The sequence below is a fragment of the Indicator indicator genome, chromosome 16 (genome assembly GCF_027791375.1).
Source record: "Indicator indicator isolate 239-I01 chromosome 16, UM_Iind_1.1, whole genome shotgun sequence".
NCBI classification, from domain to species: Eukaryota; Metazoa; Chordata; class Aves; order Piciformes; family Indicatoridae; genus Indicator; species Indicator indicator.
In genome coordinates, this window is record NC_072025.1 from 8808411 (window position 1) to 8831330 (window position 22920).

A 22920-nucleotide genomic window follows, 5' to 3' on the forward strand; every position below is an offset into this window, starting at 1 on the left:
AACTCAGTTGTGCCAGGTATATTACATGCTTCACAGTAGGATGTTCACATTTTGTGAGTCACTTAAGTGGGAGTATTTTTTAAAAGTTACCTTTCACTGTAGTGTCAGAGGCTTCCTCTCATAGTAACTGGTGGATTGTACAAGAATAGTTTAAGTTATGTGAAGGATATCTTTCATCTGTTCTCATCATAATAAAGATGAGAATTTGGGTAATTACCAGAACACGGATCTTTGAAGGCCTTCCGTATGGAGTCTAGCTCAACCTGTGTGGAAGGGAGAGAGACCATTTAATGGTAATTACTGTCAGGTACAGTAATCTTTCATGAAAGAAATGTTTCAGTGTACTGAATGTTTTAGTATGTGTCTTTCGATTTTTAGTGTCTAGTGTCAAGATGGCAGAACTATTTATGGAATGTGAAGAAGAGGAGCTAGAACCATGGCAAAAGAGAGTGAAAGAAGTGGAGGAGGATGATGATGATGATGAGCCAATCTTTGTTGGGGAAATCTCAAGCTCGAAGCCAACTAGTACATGTAAGATAACATTTTCCATAATTTAAAAAAACTTGTTTCAAGATGTAAAACTTTAAACTTACTTTGAAAACATAGAATTTTTAACAGTAAGGCTCAAGAAATTAAATCTTACAGCCTTTCTGTATGTTGCTGTCATTATGAAATTTTGTCCTAAAACTTAGGTTTTACACATCTCTCTCTACCTCTAACCTTAAATCTCTGAAGTTAAAACAAAGACAGTTAAAAGGTTTAGCATTAATATGGTTAAAAGTCCACTCTACACAGTGCGGAAACCATGCATGCAGTTGGTCTCAATATAGTTGATATTTCATTAAACACTTGGAAATGCTTTCCTACAAAAGGAGTGTGCATGAATATTAAGAATTCAGATTACGATCCCTCCTTTTCTCCATCCTGTGTTTCATGTGTTGGTGGACAGTCTGAATGGGTAGACATCATTCTGGCAAAACCAAGTTAACTGCCTTAAGTGTCTATAATAAAAGCACAATGGGGATGTGTTTTATGTGAAGAAAACTATAGAAGCATCTCTATTAAGTAAGAGATTTTTTACTGATAAATTCATTCATCCTCTGTAAAGTAAGAGTTTTTTCATCAAGTTGAATAGTTTTTTCCTAATGCAGGCAGTGCAGGGGGTGAGGTTAGGTGATTGTGCCAACAGCAGATGTGTCAGGATTCCATGTTTGTCCTGTGCTTGGGCTTTGACAGGTAAGTAAAGAAGAACATTATTTTTGTGACTTAAGTAATTTTTACTAATGAAATTTTTTCATTTCTCTTTATGGCTTTCCATGTTGTAGTCAATCATTAAAGGGTTTGACTTGAGGTTTCTCTAGCTATCGAACACGCAGGATTTTGCCTGGTGAGGTTTACTGCTTTCGGTTTGTGCCTTATCTCAGATATGCTTGTATCCAAGATTTCCATGGTAATTTTCTGAAGGTGTGTGGTTTACAGTGAAGAATCTCAAGATAAAAAGCTAACCTAAGCTCTGTCACACTGCTGTGTGGTCTCTTGAGCTATTATTAGCTGTTCAGTCATTTTAGTTCAAAGTTCTTTCATCTTTGTATTTTGTTACTTGGATGGTAGGTCTTCAAAAAGTGGAAAATTAAATTTCAAATATTAGAGATACTGAAACTGGTGTTGAGAGTTCTGTAACCTGAAAATAGTTCTTGAAGTATATTAAAAAGTATTAAGTCTTAATATTTTAAGAATGTTCTAGATGCTCTTAAAATTTGATGACTATTTTATAACTAAGAAGTTTTCGGCTGTTAAAATTTCTAGAAGGACTGAAAAACACCCTTACCGTTTTCTGATAGGTTCTCAGCTATTAGTCATTGGCAAGTAGGTAATGGCATGGAGCATCTGTTAAGGCACTAGGCATATACTGAAACAACAAATAAGTCAAGTTTCATTGCAGTCGTTGTAACCTTAAGGTGTTTTAGTAGTCATGAAGGATTGAAATAGTTCAGGGGAAAACAGCAATTTCAATCTGATTGAACAACTTCAAGAACTGCAGTGAAAGACTGTGACTTATAATATATGCATCGTGTTCTAGTGCTGTCCGTACTCAGTCCTGACACAAGTAAAATCACTTATGGTGTAACTTTGTACTTTATCTCTTTTCCTTCCTTTTCCTCAACTTTTCTCTTTGTAATCTTCTACTTCATTATCAAAAACAGCTATGGAAGAATGACATCAGTTCTTCTCTGGCTTGTAAGTAGTATTACCTGGCAGTAGTCAGGCTTCAGTTTATTCTTGGTGATAGGTAAGGCACAGTGAACTCAACTTTGTTCATCACTGTTTAATTTTTACCTGAGAAAATTCCTGTCGGATCAGATGAAAATTGAGATGACGAATGAAGACCCTTATGTAGTACTTGAATTTTTCTGAAAGGTACATTTTCTCCAATACATAGCAGTTTTGGTAACATTTTCCTGACGATACAGTTAACAGTTTTTATAGACTGGTGTGGAAAACTTGAAGGACATGGTGAAAACTCCAAATTTGATGTGCTGGCACTATGTCATGTACAGTAAAGTACTTCTGATGCACTTCAGTAATTCACATTTTGCTCCCCTTACCCTTTCCTGCAACTGGTCATTTTCCTTGCTTCCTTTTTCATAATGATACAAACATATAATTTGTGGCTACTTAAAAATGCTGTTCTGCATGTTAGCTTTCTAATACTTAGGTGCTGTTTTACCTAAGAGGAGGAATAACACTTCTATGAGGGAGGAGAAGGGGCACATCAAGTCTGTGATGAATCAGTTGAGTTGTGTATATTGAGTTGATCATTTGAAATCATTGGCTTCCTAAAATGTTTTTAAAAATGGTGTAGTCTACCTTTGCATTTTAGGATGTGAATACACGTTATGGGATGTAACTTTTAGGGCAGCATTGTGTTTTTTTGTAGGTAGATGAAAGCTTTAGTTTATTTTTACTGTAGAATTCAAATGAGATGCAGATTTATTAACACAAAGTATGTGCTCAACTAAATCTGGAATGAAGTTATTCTTTGCTCATTGTTAGTGTTGTTGAAGTAAAAGGTGAAATTTTGTCATATCTTAAAAATGCAAACCTATTTGGATCTGTTGGTTGCAGCTGCTGTTCTATTACTATGATCTATTGCAGGTGAGAGGTTGAACACTGATCTTCAGAGATCTGATGCTATTAGATATATCAACCTGAGTAGTGTATACTCATGAGCCATTGCTGGTGGAATCATCCTTAAAATTGTTAAACAATATGTAGACACTCTGAAGTCTGTTGTTTGAGATCCTGAGGTAATTTGACCCTGGTTTGAGAAGGTGTTGTAAACCTTGTTGATTAGATATTGGAGGATCAATCTAATTTCACATGCATATTTTCACATGTCAGAGAAAGAAACTTGACAGCAACACTAACAGAATTGATAATCTGGCTGTAGAACAACATTTTGATTTGAAGAATATTTCTGTAAAATTCTGGAATGATCAGAAACCTCAGCACTAAGACATATAAAAAGTCTGGGAACATTGGTGGCATTAGTTACTGATTAACATAAAATCTAAGAAATTGTTTCTAATGAGCTAGAACTGTAGATTCTGCTTTAGAGAAAATGCTTCCTTTAGAGCGCTTTTTGTATTTGGGAAACTTACATATATGAGAAACAAGTGAATATAAATGCATTTTAATCAGCAAAGCTAAATATTTATGAAATATTTATTTTATTTTTTGGTTTGCACACTCATTTGTGTGTTAATCCATCTCCACAAAAAAAAACCCAAAACTGAGATTCTCAGGTGAACTAGCCTAAGGGGAATAGAAGAACATATCTTAACTTGTATAGATGACACTTTTCTTTGTCAGGTATTTATTTTAGAAATAGTATTCTGATTTATAAGTCAAATCCTCATTGACTTAATTAGTGGATATGAATGCTACTTTGAATTTGAAAAGCAAATAAGCTATTAATGTAACTGTAATTAAGATAAATATAACTTTTGACAGATATATTGAACAGAGTCAACCTCAGCTCATCACGAAGGGGGATACAGAATGGTGCACCCAGTAGAGGTACTTTATTGTCCTAATATGGTAATTAAAAATAAAATAATCCACAACACTTATGAAACATCTGACTGCAAAGTTATATGAAGATAACTTTGGAATCCTTTGCAACAGGTACAGTTACTGCATTCAAGCCTGACAGTTATGCAACACCTGCCTCCAGCCCTGGTGCCATGCCTCTTCCGTCAGTCTTTCAGACCGTACCCAGAACTACAACTATCTCTGTAGCACTCCAGCCATTGTCTATACCAGTGAATATTTCAGGAACTACACAAACACTGCAGATACCAGTTGCTGGATGTTTATCAACAGAGCAGATGCCTGGGTCAAGCTCTGGAATATCACAGCCTGCTAGCAGACCTGCAGCCATTGCGGTGACAACGCAGTCAGTATCAAGAAATATCACGGTTCCTATAGTGGCTCAGCCCATATCCAGCACTGTAACAACAGAGCCTGTAATACTCAACCAGGTAAACTTTTATTCCCTTAAACTGTAAAATAGTCAGATGCAACTACTTTTGGAGAATTTAAGAAGGGACATATATATTGACAGTCTCGTAATTTGAAGACCTGGGCTGGATTATAGACTAGTATGTAAAGATTGTAGGACTATATTCTTGCACTGGTGACATAAAATACTTGCTTGAAAATACTGATTTTCAGGATTCAAAGATGACAGCCTCAGTAACTGGAATTCAGTTACATAGGAATCTTATCCATAAGAGAAATTAGTTCTGTCTAGGTGAATTTTTTTATGATGTGTGGAGAAACAGCAGAAGTTCTCATTCTCAAAATTTTAGGATTTCTTTATTCAGTTATGGATCCTCCGTATTGATAATTTAATTTTTAAGTAGCTTGCATTTGGTGTTCAAAGTAACTTTGTAGTTTTTCCACCTGAATTTTATAGTACTTTTCTTGGTATTTTCACTTAAGGGAATGCTGTGGTAGTGGTTTCTTAGGTGCTTTGCTTTCCAGTTCATGTGGCAGTTGTAGTGAAATAGTAGTATGCTAAGGAGGACTCAAGCATCCAAAAGTTTTAGGGTCAATAGATGAAACAATTTAGCAATGTACTTGTTTTGCTTAAAAAACCCAAGGGTATAATGCACATCAATCATGTTATAGAGCTTCCTGGATTGTCAAAGAACCTCAAAATGATAATTTTAGAGTCAAATCAGATGCTGTTTTGCTCATAAGAGAGAGAGCATGATGTAGTGCCTTTATTTAAAATAGTTTAAGATAAAACTGGTTGGACAGTGTGCCTATAATATTAACTATTACTGTCAGGTTAAAATGAAGTCTGAGAGTAGACACCATCTTCATTGTCCATGCAGATATACACACCTGTGGTTGTCGCAGCTGTCAGTCGTTGAGTATAAATAAAAATCATGCAGCCTAATGTATTTTGCATTTGCAATCCATCTGAATGATCGTAGTTAATAAGGCCATTAAAATGAGAATTAAATGTTTTTGAGACTTGTGTCTAAGTAATAGCCAAGGGGAGGTTGTATTTTAAGAAAAATAATGCAATGTAATCATTGCTTGTCAACTGGGTAGCTGAATCTCTGGCAGATTCATGGGGAAAGAACTCGTACTTTCCAATTTTGAGTCTTCAGCAGTTGATTGATAGTTTGCAGCGAGAAATTTTGCATGTCTAGTGAAACCAGTTAGCTAAATCAGTGTCAGTGCATCTAAGATGGCCTAGAATATGATATAATCAACAGTGCAGATACCAGTAGGATATCTGAGCTGCCTCTGGAGTCCTCTTAAATCTAACTTTATAAATCAGGAGAGATAATACAGAAAGGTCTGCTACTTCACATGATGTATGCACATATTTCAAGTTCATGAATTTTATTTTTATAAATGTTAACTTATGACAAAAAATGCTTTATTAAATCCTTCAAAGGAGTGCTTGTGTGTCCTGCAGAATTGTTATTGCAAAAGAAAGCCTTCTCCTTTACTTCATGCATACATGCTCATGTTTTTGTTCTAATACATAAAGTTGCTAGCAGCCTCTACATTGATTTTATTAGAAAACCTTCCAGTAAATGGACATAGGAAGGATGAACTTCTACAAAAGCTAAAGCTGGATGCTACTCAAGACAATGTTTTCCTTTAAAGAAACTATTCACAGTACCCTTCTTCTGTGAGAGTTCTTTCTCGTTCATCAAGTTTACTTTTAACAGGAATGTCACAGATCAGACTTCGGTTAAGATTTATAGCCTTTCTTTGCCAAAACCTGCAGGTTGCGGTTCTTCCCTGGTAGTGTAGAGAAACACCTATTGAAAGTTACAGCCTGAAATGAAACTTTGCATGTACACTGCATGGAGAAGGATCTCTAACAATGTAGTAGTCTATTCCAAGTTAAACTGACTTTATTTAGAAAGTGATGCATCATTTTCTGGGATATCCAGTGCATACATACATGTTGGCTCTTAAAACTTCCACTGTTGAGATTACATATATTGTATGGTTTCTTTGTTGATATTTTGATCATGGCTTTCATGAGCTCTTAATTTTTAAGTTATCCAAAATGTAACATCCTAATCCTTAGAGAAGTGGAGAAATTGAGTACCTTTAGGAAAACTTTTTTTGTGGTGGTGGTATTTGGTGTTGGTGTTTTTTTTTTTCCTTGCTTAAGATGTGCTGAAAGTTAATCTTTAATAAGCCTTGTCTAAAATGTTTTGCTTTCTTGGTTTTGTGTTGTTCTTTTATGGGGCAAGAGGCTTATTACAGTACATTAGCGGTTGGAAGGGACCTCAAGAGATCATCGGGTCCAACCCCCCTGCCAAAGCAGGATCACTTAGGGTAGTCTACACAGGAATGGATCCAGGTTGTCATCAGTGCACTGCAGGAACCTTTTGGACTCTTTGTGCTTGGGTGTGTGATCTTTCCAACTAATATCAGAATGGTTGAAGTTGCCCATGAGCACCAGGGCACTTGATCTTGAGACTACCTCAAGCTGCCTTTAGAAGGCTTCATCAGTAGCTTCTTCTTGGTTCTGTGGTCTGTAGTAAACACCCACAGCTGTATCATCCATGTTTGTATGTCCCTTCACACTTGCCCGTAAGCTTTCAATGCTTTTATCATCTCCCCCTGGTTAAACTCAACACATTCTAGTTGCTTATTCACATAGAGAGCAATTCCACCAGCTCACCTTGTCAGTCTGGCCTTCCTGAGAAGTCCATAGTTGTCCATAACCACATTCTGGTCATGGGAGCTGTCCCACCATGTCTCTGTGATTGCAACAAGATCATAGCCTTGCAACTGGACCCAGATTTCTAGTTCATCCAGCTTATTTCCCGTGCTTCTTGCGTTGGCATATGGACACTTCAGAGACTTAGCAGAGGAGTATCTGTTACCTTTGTGGGTGTCACATAATCCACCATCCCTTATAGCCCCTGGGATAGCAGTGGAGCTGGTATCCTGACTCAAAATTGTCCCAGGAATGTCCTCAGTGAGCCTGGTTTTTCCCTCTTCCCCCTTCGAAATTAGTTTAAACACCTATAAACCAGTCCTGCCAGTTCTTGTCCCAGGATTCTTTTTCCTCTTAGACGCAAGCATTTCCTATCTATAGTCAGCAAGCCTGGGGTCTTGTAGAATAGCCCATGTTTTGGGTTTCGTTTGTTTTTTCTTTTTGTACGAATGTTCAGCTTTTTGGACAAAGTACTGTGTTGTTGTTTTGGATTTTTTTTAAATACCACTATTGCAACATTTTTATTTTACTGTTCTTTGTGGCATGTATGCTATCTGTGTTTTGGTCTATGTTCTTGTTTTGAATTTTCTTTATTCAAGAGCTTCTTAGTGGTTTTGTCTTAATTCCCTCCCCCAGTCTTTATTTCACATTGGGTCACTGTTTTATATTTATAATTTTCTGTCTTGGGCTTTCAGTGACACTTCTATTCATACATTTCCGATTCTTCCCAACTTGATTCATCCTAAGTGGCAAGGACTTAAAATATTTTTTTCCTTTTTTTTACCTGGGAATTGCTTGATGTTTGGATCTTCAAATTGTAAATGTTCAATCATAAATTTGAAATTGAAATATATGAGATGACTGTATGATGTGGTTGGATGCTATGGCAGGATGCCTTTTTAGCTGAACATCCTTTCTAGTGCTTTTGTGTTTTTATTTTGATGCAGCACATGTCAATCTCAGGATGTAAAAGCTTATTCTGTGGTCATGGATTGCTTTTGATCACCAACAGGGTCGAATTCCCTCAGTTTCCTAATGTGTAGGTCTGTAATGTACTTTTTGTCCATGTTTGATATTCCCATTTTGCCACCGAAATACCCCTTTCCAACCACAGATTTGATTTACTGACTTTCCCTAGAAGTCTAGTTCTTCGTATTCTTGTTACTGCACTATGTTGATGCAGTTCCAGAAATTGAGTCATACTGTTCACAGCGATTATAACTCCGAGCTAATGCTGTTGTGTATGATAGCATTATATTATTGTGTATGACAGCAGGGTTATTCTCTTCAAAAGCACTTGTTCTGAATGTCCTCCAATAAACCCCAGCCAATTTGGTCAGTGTTGTTCCCCTGCTTAGCAGGCACTTTCTTCAGTCTGGGTGTGGTTGAGGTAGGGAGAGCAGAGGTCCACTACCATACATTGTAATTTGTCTATGTGGATTTGGTTGCTACTTACTTTTGGTTTCTACAGCTAAGAAATCCAGGATACAGAGTTACAAAAGGTAGATTATTTTTCTTCACTTGAATCATAGGTACTTAGTTTATTATAAAGGTGTTGGGTTTTGGCTTTATACACACGACAGTGTCTGTATGTTTACTTTTAATTTTTTTCCCCATTCATGTGATAAAGCTGTTTGGGTTGTTTCTTTGAAATGTTTTTGTTTTCTAAAGCATGGGGAGATACTGTTGTGAGGGGGTTTTACATATGTAAAATGATTGCATGAAAAAGGCAATTGTAAACAGAAAAGAAAATTTTGAAAATTCTGAGACTTTGAATTTCCACGACGTCTGGTATTACTTTTTATTTGCCAGATATATTTAGCATTATTTTGGAGAAAGTTAAAATGCTAGCAGTATGTAGAACATACAAACAACAGAATAGTATGAGAAGCAGATTTTGTGTGTACTATTCTATTGGTCATGTTTCAAATCTAGATGGTGTGCTTAGTCCTCCACACTAAACCCTCCACAGGCTTGCCACCAGAGCATTAGTTGTGCTTCAGAAGCAGTCTAAACTTTTTCGCTTGTAATTACATTGACTAGTCTGAAACCACTTGTGGCTACAGTAACAACTGCTCTGTTGTGACCACGGCTCATGTAGCTGTAAATATAACAAATAGAGCAGGGAAATGTAACTAGTTCCACACCTACTTTTGAACATTTAATTTATTTAGATTGGATTAGGGTCACTCACCAGAAGAAGGAATCTCTCTTCAGAAGAAACTGCAGGGTCTTCCACAAAGATGTGTTTTCAGATAAGCAGCACATCTGTGAGTGGGAAAAATTTTGTGAGATTGATCTTTACACTGATGTCAGTCTGTATATGTGTACTGGGTGATTTTTGTCAAAAGATAGCAAAATAGAGCTACTTTTGTCATGCTTTTTTTGTTTCATAGTACAGGTTGATGAAATGTAATTAAAGGAATTATTTTAGACTAGAAAGATCAAGTTAACAGGGAATTTAAACAGATGTTGTCATCTTTCATAAGGACTTTCTGAGGTCTTATGGTTGTTTTTACTGTTTTGATATGCAGCTATGAATAAATTAACCACTGATGAGACTTGCAAACTTACTAAAATATCAAAAGAAACTCTTTTGGAAAGATTGTAATGAACTTCATTTACAGATAAGTACTTAGGAGTGCTTTTAAGCAATGATATGTTTTTCAAATAAACCCTTTGAAGCCTGCAAAAAAGCCTAAAAAAATGTTAAATCTCACATGTCTTTTCCTTTTTGAAAATGTCTTATTAGGATTTTATTATGGATTTGCCACCAGATGCACCAGATAACGCATCTGGTATGCTGTTTGGTGTGAGACACAGCTCAGGAGTTCCACAGTACCAGACTGAGCCAGCAGTGAATGTAACAGGTGGGTATAACTGTAGTAGTCAATAAGAGAAACAGACAACTTAATGTAGTTAAACTGTAGTGCAGATCTTTGGTTTATAACTTCAAAGGGGATTCCTAGAACGTAGTATAGCTACCTTTTTCTTCCTCCTGTGCATAACAGTGTAATGTTTAATGAAACGAAATTTGGAGCCTTGTGTTGTCAGACTTTACTTTTCAGCACATTAGGCTGACTGTAGTATCAACTGATGTCTTACAATGCTCATTTAGATGGAAAAAGCGTTGCCCCTGTAGACTGATGAAGACTTGTTTTCAGTATATCCAGCGTTCTGACTTGCATGGATAAGAATGATTGTTAGCAAGAGAGGTGCTGCAAACAGTACTGGAATAACTTTCCAAGTCTGCTGAGTTGATTCCTTGTGACAATAATCTTGATTTCTTGACTGTTATATATAGGAGTTGGAACAGATGGGGGATCAAAAGGATCCTGTCTGAAAAGGGAGGGGAAGGATAAGAGTAGGTTATTTTTTTCCCCCGACTAGCTAAGTTGTGTTTCAGCACAAACATTTTAACCTACTTAAAAAGAGCCAAACAAATAAGTGCCTTTTTTGTCTGTGTTGCATCAGATGAAGTACATATTAAGAAGATCTGAAGTATGCAGTGTATTCAGTCTTAAACAGGCTATAACTTGGGACTTCTTTTTTGAAGGATTTTACTTCTGTAATAACTGAATAGAATCCTGTCATTCAGTCTGTAAGTTAAAGTTGACAATCAGTTCTGATTGTTCTGTGAGGGAACATATCTCAATGAGTGGCCTAATAGGTCATGCTACAAAGTTATGTAGAAAGAGTGATAATTTATTCTGCTTGGTGTTAATGATTTTATATCTGCAGTTTAGGCATTCTGTTCAGATACACTAACAGATTTTCACTGCTAAGTATTTCTTTGCATGTGTACAACTATTCCAAGGTCTTATTCTTGTTCTAGTGATTTAAATTGATTTTTGTTAAGTAAGCAAATGTTTCACTTCCTATAAATTGTTCAGTGTTCCAGCCCTTGCTTGCTGAAGAACAGGTATTAAAGTTTGTGGGTTTGTTTTCTTTTGCTTTTTATTTAGGAGGCTTGCTTGCATACTTAAGAATTACTTCTATTAATCTTACCAAGAAAAATTAAATACTTAAAAGCATGAAGGGTTGTTATTCAAAATGTCTTAAATATACCATACTCAGTCTACATTTACTTCAGTAAGTTGGCATTAGAATTTAGAAACTGAAAGGTTTATACTTGTGGGTGCAAACACAAATATCTTTGTGAAATAGAAAACAAATACAAGATAGATTCTCACTGTCATGGCGGACTGAGAGTGGCATGTACACATAGTCACAAAACTCAGTAGAGTATCAAGCATAGATTGCCTTTATTATTATTGACAACACACATTTGTATGTTTTCTATTCTACTGTGGCCACTTCTGATTGGTTAACACGTTGTTTTTAATACTCTTACTGGTTGTTGCTACATCACTATGGTAATAGCTGTTCTTGTTAACTTTCACATGAGATGATTCAAACCTTTTATCTCACAGTTTCCCAGGCACTCTTCGTCCTTGCAAACCACCTGCACCTCTGGAGCCTCCCATATCTTTACTGATACACAGTAATCTGCCTAAGGCCAAGTTCTTCTTTCCTAGGCAAGGAATCTGCGGACCCGCCGCAGTCCCCCACAGTAGGTGTCACTTCACAACATGGAAGCATCTGTATTTGTGGTTTTGGCTTGGTGAGATCACATAACACACGTTCTTGCTTGTGCGTTCCAGTGCCTACTTGCCCATGTTGGTGCTGTGCTTTAATTTGCATGCAGCACTGGGCACAAGACTTTCTGAAATACAGTATTTAAAAGCAGTTCCCAAAAGGATTCTACCCTGTGATATTTTGCAGGGCCAATTCTAGCTTCTGTACTTGGATCATGAAAGGTGTTTTGTAGATCAATATAATGTAAATACGTATTTCTGAAGTCTAATCAGGAAAACAACAAGCTGCTAACACAGAATGTTAGCGTTTGGAAGGGACCTTGAAAGATGATCTAGTCCAACCCAGAGCAGGATCACCTACAGCAGATTACATAGGAATGCACCCAGATGCATTTTGAATATCTCCAAGGAAAGAGACTCCACACCCGCCCTGGGCACCCTCTTCCAGTGTTCCATCACCCTCACAGTGAAAAACTTTTTCGTCATATTTACATGGAACTTCCTATGCCTCAACTATCACCCATTGCCCATTGTCCTGTCATTGGGCATCACCAAGAAGAGCCTGACTCCATCCTCCTGGCACTCACCTTTTACATATTTATAAACATGAATGAGGTCACCCCTCAGTCTCTTCTCCAAACTAAAGAGCCCCAGCTCCCTCAGTTTCTCCTCGTAAGGAAGATGTTCCACTTCCTTAATCATCTTTGTGGCTCTGCGCTGGACTCTCTCAAGCAGTTCCCTGTCCTTCTTGAACTGAGGGGCCCAGAAGTGGCCACAATATTCAAGATGTGGCCTCACCAGGGCAGAGTAGAGGGGGAGGAGAACCTCTGTCTGCCTATTAACTACACCCCTTCTAATACACTCCAGAAGGTTATTGGCCTTCTTGGCCACAAGGGCACATTGCTGGCTCATGGTCAACCTTCCATCCACCAGGACCCCTAGGTCTATAGCTGCTTACCAAAGATGGTGGAATGTTGTCTGGCAATGACCTGTGCCAGCTCCCTCAGCACCCATGGGTGCATCCCATCTGGACCCATGGATTCAGGGATGTCCACATTGCTTAACTGTTCCCTAACCTAGTCTTCATCAACCAAGGAAAAGTCCTTCTTTGTCATGTCTTCCTCTGGGGCTCCTGAGGACAGTGTCCAGCAGTATAGACGGAGACCAAGAAGGTATTTAGTAACTTTGCCTTCTTTGTATCTGTCACCAGGGCACCCACCTCATTCAGCAGTGGGCCTACATTGCACGTAGTGTTAGTTTTTCCTGCAATGTTTTGGAAGAAGCCCTTTCTGTTGTCCTTGACCTCCTTTGCAAGGCTGAATTCCAAGGAGGCCTTAGCCTTTGTAGTTGCCTCCCTATATCCTCTGACAACAGTCTTACTCTTCTCCCAAGTGACCAGCCCTTCTTTCCATGACCTGTAGACTCTCTTCTTCCACTTGAGCTTGCTCAGCAGTTCCCTACTTAACCATGCAGGTCTCCTGGTTCCCTTTCTCAATTTCCTACTTGTTGGAATGCTCTGATCTTGAGCTTGGAAGAAGTGGTCCTTGAATGTTAACCAACTCCTTGGGCCCCTTTGCTTTCTAGTACCCCATCCCATGAGATTTCCCCTAGCAATTGCTTGAAAAGGCCAAAGTTGGCCTAGCTGAAATCCAGGGTTGTGATCCTGCTTAGTATTTTGTTCCTACCACAGAAGATCCTGAAATCCACCATCTCATGATTGCTACAGCCGAGGCTGCCCTCAACCTTCACTGCTTCAACCAGACCTTCTTTGTTAGTGAGGATAAGATCCAGCAGTGCTTTTCTTCTAGTTGGTTCATCCACCATTTGCATCAAGAAGTTATCAATGCACTGGAGGAACCTCCTGGACTCTGGATGGCTGGCTGCATAGGCCTTCTAGCAAATATCTGGGTATTTTAAATCCCCCATGAGAACCAGGGCCTGTGATTGCAAGGCTGCTGTCAGCTTCTTGTAGAAGGCCTCATCAGCTTCCTTGTCCTGATGAGGTGGCCCACAACAGCTAGCATGCCCCTTAGATCACACCTACAAACCCTCAACTTGCCCCCCATCCACTTCTGGACACAACACATTCTAGTTGCTCCCTCATGTAAAGACCAACTCCACCACCTCGGTTTATCGACCTGTTTTCCAAAAAGGATATAACCATTCATGACCATTTTGTTATGTTGCTAAATAGGTGGTGGCATTAAGTGAAACAACATTGATAGCTCTTACCTGCAAGTGGTATGGGGATGTATGTAAAACCGTAGCTTGCTTTCTGATGTTTTGAGATAGGGGTTGTTTTGGTTCTTCTCAGAAGTTGTTTGAGTAATTTGCAATGCAAATTACCTCTGCTTTTTGAGAAGACTTTTACAGATATTAGTTCAGTTTTTCACTACACCCAAAGCAGTCTGGTGCAGCTAGACCCCTAGAAGAGTAGTGTTACGAAACATCTTTAGTTCAGGTCATTGTGTCTTGACTCTTAAGTCTGGTTACTAGTAGTTCATGATAGTCTTAAGGCTATTTCCAGTTTGTGCTGCCAATTCAGACATCTTGGTGTTCATAGATTCATAGAATGGTTTTGGTTAAAAGTGATCTTAAAGATTATGTAGTTTGAACTGCCCTGCCGTGGGCAGGTCACCTCCCACTAGACCGGGTTGCTCAAGGCCTCATACAACCTGGCCTTGAACATCTTCAGGGACGGGGAATCCATGACCTCCCTGGGCAACCTGTTCTAGTGTCTCACCATCCTTACCATAAAGAATTTCTCTCTAATCTCCAGTCTAAATCTATCCTCATCAAGCTTAAAGCTGTTCTTTTGCCTTCTCTCCCAACAACCACTTGGAAAAAGTACCTTCTTGGCTTTCTTGTACTTCAGGTACTGGAGGGTCGCTATAAGGTCTCCCCAGAGCTGCCTTTTCTCCAGGCTGGACAGCCTTAACTCTCTCAGCCTGTCCCTGTAGGGAACTCAAATTAATGTGAGTCAAGATGTGATAAGTAGGCTGAATAAATTTAGGTGGTCATAGTATGATTTACTGGTTTTCAAGGATGGGTTTGTAGCTGTTTGTATTTACCCTTTTCTTCTCCACTGGCCTTAGAATGTGCAAACTTAAGTTGGATATTGTTTATTTAAATTCTATATGGCTTATTTTTTTTAGTGAACTCTTAACTGCTTTATGTAGACTTTTCCAACCTTTGAAATATCAGCATCACTAATGTGTTCATCATATACTATGGAAAAAAACGGAGGTTCTTAAGTTTTAAGCCACTTTAGGTTTGAAGAAAAGTGGGTTTGTATCTAAGCATTCTGGTGCTTCTGAATGCAACATTGTAACTCCAAAAAAAAGCCAAGCCTTATGAGATTGTTGCTGGAAGCAATTCAGATGTTTCACCTACAGTTAACTGTCCAACAGTAACAGCATCACAAAAGTACACTTCACAAGGTAGGGTAGATGAAGTGGTGTAGCTGTCAATCCATGCATTTGTTTCATGGAGAGAGCTAGTACTCTTGTAATGTTTATGTTGACTGGTGTTACTAGTGCTGTGAAGGCAATGCAAATAAGTAACTTTGTTCTTATGCCTTGTGATAAGAAAAACCTTTTCTATGCAAAAGTTTTTACATACCTTTATAAATTAATGTACCCTTAGTTATTACCTATTCGAATTCTTCATTGTTGGTAAGTATGTTTGAATTCTGTGAAGCCATGGTAAGTTGTGTAGTGGCTCTGAAGACGGGTGATGAAAATAAATGCCAGATTTTCTATGTCAAAGAACTGAATAGAGGCTTGAAACTTTAAAAAAGAAAAAAAAAAACAAAACCCACCCAAACAACCAAATAGAAGATCAGGATTGAATTTATTCTGTGACTGCTGAATTTATCAGCTAATTCTGGTTGGATGAAAGGCATCTTCATCCTTGGAGATAATTCAGAAGGTGACTGGACATGGCTCTTAGCATCCTGATAAGGTTAGACTTGCTTTGAGTGGGAAGTTGGGCAAAAGCACCTGCACAGGTCCAACCAAAATTATTCTGTGGTTTTGTATTTCAACTAACTATAGCGAAGTGTGTTTTGCAGTTCCCTTTATTTTGCAGCAGGTTTTTGATGTAGTTTCTAATAGTACTGGGAAAAGGGATGAGGCGAATTTAAGTTTCAAAGATGGGATATTCTTTGAAAGACCTTTCCCTCCCTACAAGAAGAAAGGTAGTGTAGCTGCTTCAGTGTATTAATAATTAAGTGTGTTTTCTTTCTGGGCCAAAAGATACTTTCCAGCTGATTGAAATGAGATGTATTCTTGACTTTTTCATCCATGTGCTCTCTCTTATGCCTTAAAATGAGGAGCTATCTCTATGTGATTTTGTTGTTTGAATAACTTTGGTTTTGTTGCATTTCTTGTTGGCAGCTGGTTTGCTCTCACTCTTCCCCATCAACCATCAAGAAGTAGCCATAATGTGAAATGTTGCAGCAAAAGTTTTCATCCAATCTGTGCCGGGTAAAACGGATACTGTGCTGTAGCCTGGGGTGTTCATAACAGCAGGATCTTATTAAGTGCAGTAACAAAAGTAGATCGTATTCCCCCCAGTATTTTTTGTCTCTAAGCCATCACTTGATAGCATAGCAGTTTCTCATCTGCCACAGAATCCATCACTGAAGCACCCCAGAACACAAAACCTTGCCACAGAACCTGTTTCTTTCCAATTTGTCTTGCACTTAGCTGTGAAGTATCAAAGTATTTTCCAAACCATAATAATGGAGACCTGTGCACAGTTTTGCAGTATCTTTCTTGCATGGCCATCCACTCTTTTGAAGGGCTTTCTGCTTAATTATGATTCTTAGCAATGGTGTTATCTTCAAGGAAAAATACTATTTGACTTGTGTCTACCTTGTGGTCTATGCAGGACTATATTGAAATGAATGTATAACGCCGTTGCAAGATCATCTCTGAACTCATACATTTACTCATTCTCTTGTTATAAGGTAGATGTATTTCTGTGTTTCATGTTACTACTTTTTTTCATAGCCCTGGTGGGGCACAGTTGACTACAGCTGAGATGTTACTTAAAACTCTTCCTGTGTTTAACTACTTCTGAACTACTTAGTCTGTGTGGAGTTCTCCAGATCTGTGAATGACTTGAGAATGCAAGAGAACTCATCCGGAAAAGCAGCTCTTGTTCTGGCGGTTTGGTGAAAAATGGAAGCCTGGGCTTATTAATGAAAGTTTAAGCTAATGCAAATTTGTTTGATTTTGGTTTTGCTCAAGAGGTATTAATCATATTATGTTGATAAGAGAAATACAATTTTCTTTCATTACTGTGAGTAATTATTTAGAGGATTTATTCTTTAGGTTCTCCAAAGACACCTTTGCTGAACAGGAAGGATGCATCTGAATAGGCCTAGGTACCAGTAAATGTCCAGGCAGAAATTCTCATTGAGAACCAGATGGCGAAATTCATTCACAAAATGAGTTATCTGGACCTTATTGTGATGATGATGAGGTCCTGGCATGAAAGAAGTTTTATGTGGTCATTTGAGGATGGAAGTTCTTAAATCAAAACCATCAAAAATCTGTCCTATCCAGGGGGTGGTGGTTGGTAGTGAACAGAATTCATGTTTTATCTCTGTCTCTTCACACCCTCCTATTTTTTTTCCTTATTCTGTACTGAGGTTTTATGTAAGTTGTTTATAGGTTTATATCAGAACAAACTCAAACTCACTTTAGAATCTAAAGACTGGTTAAAAGATGGTGTAAAACCTTGCTTATTAGATGGTTATTATAGCTATAGCAATTGTAATAGTTTTAATATGAAATCGCATATTTTGCTAGAATAAATCAAGTATCCTGTTTGTGAGTTCTGCATATTAACATATTTGAAATTTTACAGATGCAAATGCTGTATCAAATACGATTAAAAATGGAGGACCTTTTCCACGAGCTTGTCCGAAGTGCAATATTCATTTCAATCTTATGGATCCTCTAAAAAATCATATGAAGGTAAAATATTTGTGGGCTGGTAAACATTATAACAAACTTACATAGGCTTCTGCTTGGTTATGGTAGAGTGCCATGTTTTGATAGCTAGAAGCCAGACGCTTTGCATGTGATCAACTAGGGCCCAAACACTCGAGGTTTTGCAGTTGTGGAGGTGAAGAATAGAGTAGGGGGGGTTTAAATCATGCCACTTTTGGCCTTATTTTCCAATGAATTGAAGCATATTTGCAGTCTCAGTATGATGTCTTTTTGCCACAGCTGTGATTTCTTGACGCATTGGCAAGACTCAGGTGAATTTTGTGAGGGTAAGTGCATATGATAGATGTGGGTCTACAGACTGCCTATTTGATTTTTACTGAGACAAAGATGACAGTGTAAAACATAACCTTATTGTCTTGGTCTATCACTTGGGAGCTAAAAAGGTTGTTAGCCGACTTAATTTGTCATTCATACTTGAACATTGCAGAAGACAAAGCATTCAGAAACTAAACATCATTCAGTCTGTTGATGAAACTACCTGATGTTGTTTCCTGGAAAATACTTCTTAATATTTGGTAAATATTTAGGTAGTTCTCTGGCTGATGTATACCATTTCAGAGAAATGACTGCACTCTAGATACGTTTTGAATAACCCAGAGAAAAAAAAAGTATGAACTAGTGCATAATAGAAATGCTTGAGGCTGTAAGTTGCAGGTCGTGTGGATTTACTGGGCTAGTCCTCTTCGGCTTCAAAACAAAATCAAGAAACATATAGAACGGTGGGGAAAAGTCAAGGGTTTTACCTTTCCCTAATTATTTGTAGAGAATAGCTTTTGCACTGAGTACATCAACAATGAAAAAAACATCGAAGAATTGGGTTTACTTAGTATTATTTAATTAAATTTTTTAGTTAAACTATAAGCATTAACCTTCCATAGTAGGAAATTAACTCCTTAATAGAAGGCTCATTGAAAGTGGTCCTGCACCATAAGAACATTATTCAAGCAGGAGAAAGATCTCTGCTCTGAAACATTCTGGTCTTGTTCACTGTTAGGAACTTTATAGCATCTTCTGTCTGAGGTACTTCAACTTCAAAAGTAGCAAATTTCATAATAGAGATGTTGGGCTTAGCGTTCATTACATACACTTGAACATAAAAAAGCTTGAACAGTGTGTGGTTTGTGACTTAAAATTTCAGAATTTTTGAGTATTTCTGGAAAGAACTTTTGCAGATATCATAGAATCATAGAATACCTTGAGTTGGAGGAACCCTTGAGAGTTGTCTTGTCCAAGGGTCCCTTCCCTTTCAACATATGTCCTCCCTAAAGAAGCTGAAGATAAAACTTTCCATTAAGCTCTCAGTAAACTTATGACTGTCAGCAAAATTCTTGCATAAAAGCTGCTTTCCTCTTTCTCATTACTGTATTCAAATGAATAAAACATTTTTCTGAGTAAGGCAACACTGGTATACCAGTTTCTAGCTTAAATCCATCTCACATGAACCTGTGATAAGAATCCCTTTCCAGATTTCATAATATTTAGTGTTTTGATACCTAAACATTGTCTGAAGGTCAGTTGCAGTTCACAATCTGTACATGAATATGAATGAAATTGGTATATCAGCGAATTGAGGTTTGCCTTTAACTCTAGTCAGTGAGTGGGTTCAGTTTTTAAAACGCTGTTGTCATTGATGCAGTTTGGTAAGAGACACTGATACCTTTGTTTCTGGTTGTTTCTTGTCCTCCCCTTTTCCACCCAGTATTGTTGTCCAGAAATGGTAGATAACTTTTTCCTGGAAGTGGCCAAAACAGAATGTTCGAGGACAACAAACCAGGTGGCTGATTTTGAGAAAGGAAAATTGATTATGTTAGTTAACGACTTCTATTATGGGAAACATGAAGGTGACACTCAGCAGGTTCAACAGGAGCAGAAGACTCATACGACATTTAAGTGCTTCAGTTGTCAGAAAGTTCTTAAAAATAACATAAGGTATTTGAAATAATTTCCTTAATTGTTAATCACTTAAAGCCCATAGTACTGTTTCATGTATTAAAAATGTGTCTCTCTAGAATAGGATTTTTTTTCATGTTGAAAACTGATAATATTGGGTGACTGAACAGAAATTGAATTAATTTGTGCTATGCATGTATGTCCATAACTTAAACTTTTTACAAATTAGAGTACGCATTTTAATGGCATCTAACATAAGTAGAGTTTTAATGAGAGCAGTTGTGGAACTTTGGGGTTGGAAAGGGCAACACAGAGTATTTTACAGTTTGCCATCTGGATGGATGGTGGTATCAGTACATGCAAGTGTTAATTAGGGATGCACAGTGACTCATAGTTGGTGGTTTACTTATGTAACATCTGTTATTTTAATGGAATAATTTTACTTCCAAATGCTGCAGAAAAACTTTAGTAAGCGGTTTTACTAGGTAGATGAGTCTGTGTCATTGTTCCTTTGGAGGCTGAGGTCATTGAGCTTTTTTACATGGATTCTTCAAGGGAAGCTGAAATGATGGAATGTAAAGCTGAAAAATGGACAATTCCTTCCAAGAGTACAGTCTGCAAATTAAAATGAGCAGGTTTATGCTAACACCAGACTCATATTATTGAACAAGAAAAATTTTCATGTAACTACAAACATTAAATTTGCTGTGTGTGATTAAGTATGTGTAAATCCTAAGTACCACTAATTTGTCTTAAGCAGCTTGAGAATTTTGTATGTTGTTAGACTTCGAAAGAGCTTAGTCACAATTTCATAGTTCCTGTTAATTATGGCATTTTTTCCTTTGCATTTTAAGAGCAGTAAACAATGTTTGGTAGAGGCTGAGAGGTTTTTCTTCTGCTTTTGTATAAATAATACTGGGCTCATTTAGAAAATCATTTTTAGGTACTCTTTTCTACTTAGCATTACATTGTAAGCTATTAGTGCTGTGGTACCTATGTGTTCCACAGCATGTCATTCAAAATGAGCACTTAGAGTCAACTTTGAGCTATATTAATTTTTGCCATAACTTTGAAGCTATATTCCAGAGTTAACTGTTGTATTTTTATTCCAAGATATATATTACACCTTCAAGCATCTATAGTGGACAAAATAAATACATAATACCTTTCTATATCTAGTGGAAGTTTTCTGGATGTTAATTTAGCAAAAAAAAAAAATCAAGTGATTCATTGGGGTAATCCTTTGCTTCCTTGACATGTGTTTAGCCAGTTGAATCTGCAAATGAGTGTTCAGTACCATGATGTGAGGTGAACACACCATTGACATTATGTTCTGTTAAGGTACTGGTTTCAATTCCTTTCTTCTGCTTAGGTACCTGGATACCTTCAGTTAGTTTGGGGTTTTTTTGGTTGCTTTGTTTTATTCTGTTTGGTTATTTTTAAGCAATGGCAAGATAGTGGAAGCTGGAGCTCAAGAGGCTATTTATGTTCATTTATTTTCTTCAAATTTTAAGGTTACCATTTTGAGAACTACATTCCTTTTGTGACTGTGACCTACATTTAATAGTTCATCTGGCTGCAATGAAATGAAGCACGTTCAAAATAGAACAGTTTTTGAAATTTAATAGTAGTGGGTTATGCAACTAACCTGTCCTTGTGCTGCTCCCCCAGTAACTGTCCTGCCAACATCATGGGTGCCCAGATTTCTACATTCTTACTGCAGATAGGTGGACATTCTGAATGTGAAAAAGTCATAACTTCAAGTACTAACATACCACCACGTTTCACATACTCTGATTGTCAACTGCATAGTGGCAGTTTTGATAGCAGTCCTTAGTCAACCTCAGTCCTAAATGCTTTATACAAAGAAAGGCTCTGCTAGTTTTGGAATGGAGGTGTTTTCAGATAAAGCTGCAATTTCCTAGTTGCAAATAATGTTCTTGCTATGTAGTAATTTTCAGCAGAGCTAAAGTTACATTGGATTCAGAATGTAGCTTTGAGACTCTGGTAGTGTTTAAGTATGAACAGCAGACATTTTGTTGTTGTTGCCTTGGCTAATTTCCTTTTATTTCAAGGCAATGTTTTTTGTTTAAGCAAACGTGAAAAATGCAATAGATTGCTTAGTCTTAGAACATGTTTCAGATACGCTGCATGTTCCTTCTAATAGTTAAGATTTTTTTTTAAGCCTGGAAAGATGATTTTTGGCATAGTCAGCTTGCTTTTAACTTTGATTTTTTTTTTTGTTATGATTTTTTTAATGAACATTATTCCGTGTATTTTTAATTTTTTTTTCTAATTGAGAAGTTCTTATAAAGTTTCTAAAGAATACTGTACATAGTGAATGTAATACGTATAGCAGAGGTAAAAATGTAGCGCTTTTGCATCTGTTCACTATTTATTTCAAGGTTTATGAATCACATGAAACATCACTTGGAGCTTGAGAAGCAGAGCAGTGAAAGTTGGGAAAGCCACACCACCTGCCAGCACTGTTACCGTCAGTTTCCCACCCCGTTCCAGCTGCAGTGCCACATTGAAAGCACACACACGCTTTATGAGTCATCTAGTAAGTTGAATTCTATTACATGGAGTCTTTTTATGACCTAGAGATATTTTCTGACATTGCAGGTTTGTAACTTCACAGTAAACCATAGTACTTCAAGAGCAATAATCTTGAGAGACTTCTTCAGTCTGTAAGAGATGTGTTGTGAAAACACATTTTAAAAAGTGCTTTTTTGGTTTGTTTGTTTATTTGCTTGTTTCTGGCTTTGGCTTTTTTGGTTTTTAATTGAAAGTTTTAACTGCAGGAATTAATGTTGTTTAAGGGTCTTGCACTCCTGTCTTCCTGAGGAGTAGAATTACCATTGGCTTTATCTTTGTAAACATATATAGTTCAGATGTTGTAATTTAGCCACTTAAGATTCCAAATCAATTTTTACTTTTTTCTTTTTTTTTTCTCCCACTCTTTCCAGCAATTTGTAAGATCTGTGAATTATCCTTTGAATCAGAGCAAGTTCTTTTGCAACATATGAAGGACAATCATAAGCCAGGTGAAATGCCGTATGTTTGCCAGGTATCTCAAAGGCTGTTTTTATTTAGACAACACCCATCAACCCACTCTCCCACCTACTCTTACCACCTT

General features: G+C 37.4%; 1 protein-coding gene across 1 annotated transcript in view; it reads left to right on the forward strand.

Annotated features, from left to right (window-relative positions):
* The first annotated feature begins 386 nt into the window (after positions 1–386).
* The window catches only part of ZNF280D (zinc finger protein 280D), a 39715-nt gene continuing 17181 nt past the window's right edge, over positions 387–22920 (forward strand). Inside the window, exons 1-8 of the mRNA XM_054387860.1 lie at positions 387–531; positions 4015–4080; positions 4189–4544; positions 10023–10140; positions 17746–17855; positions 19591–19820; positions 22187–22344; positions 22751–22851. Coding sequence (XP_054243835.1) covers positions 393–531; positions 4015–4080; positions 4189–4544; positions 10023–10140; positions 17746–17855; positions 19591–19820; positions 22187–22344; positions 22751–22851 — 1278 coding nt within the window. The 5' untranslated portion in view covers positions 387–392. The remainder of the gene's footprint in view (positions 532–4014; positions 4081–4188; positions 4545–10022; positions 10141–17745; positions 17856–19590; positions 19821–22186; positions 22345–22750; positions 22852–22920) is intronic.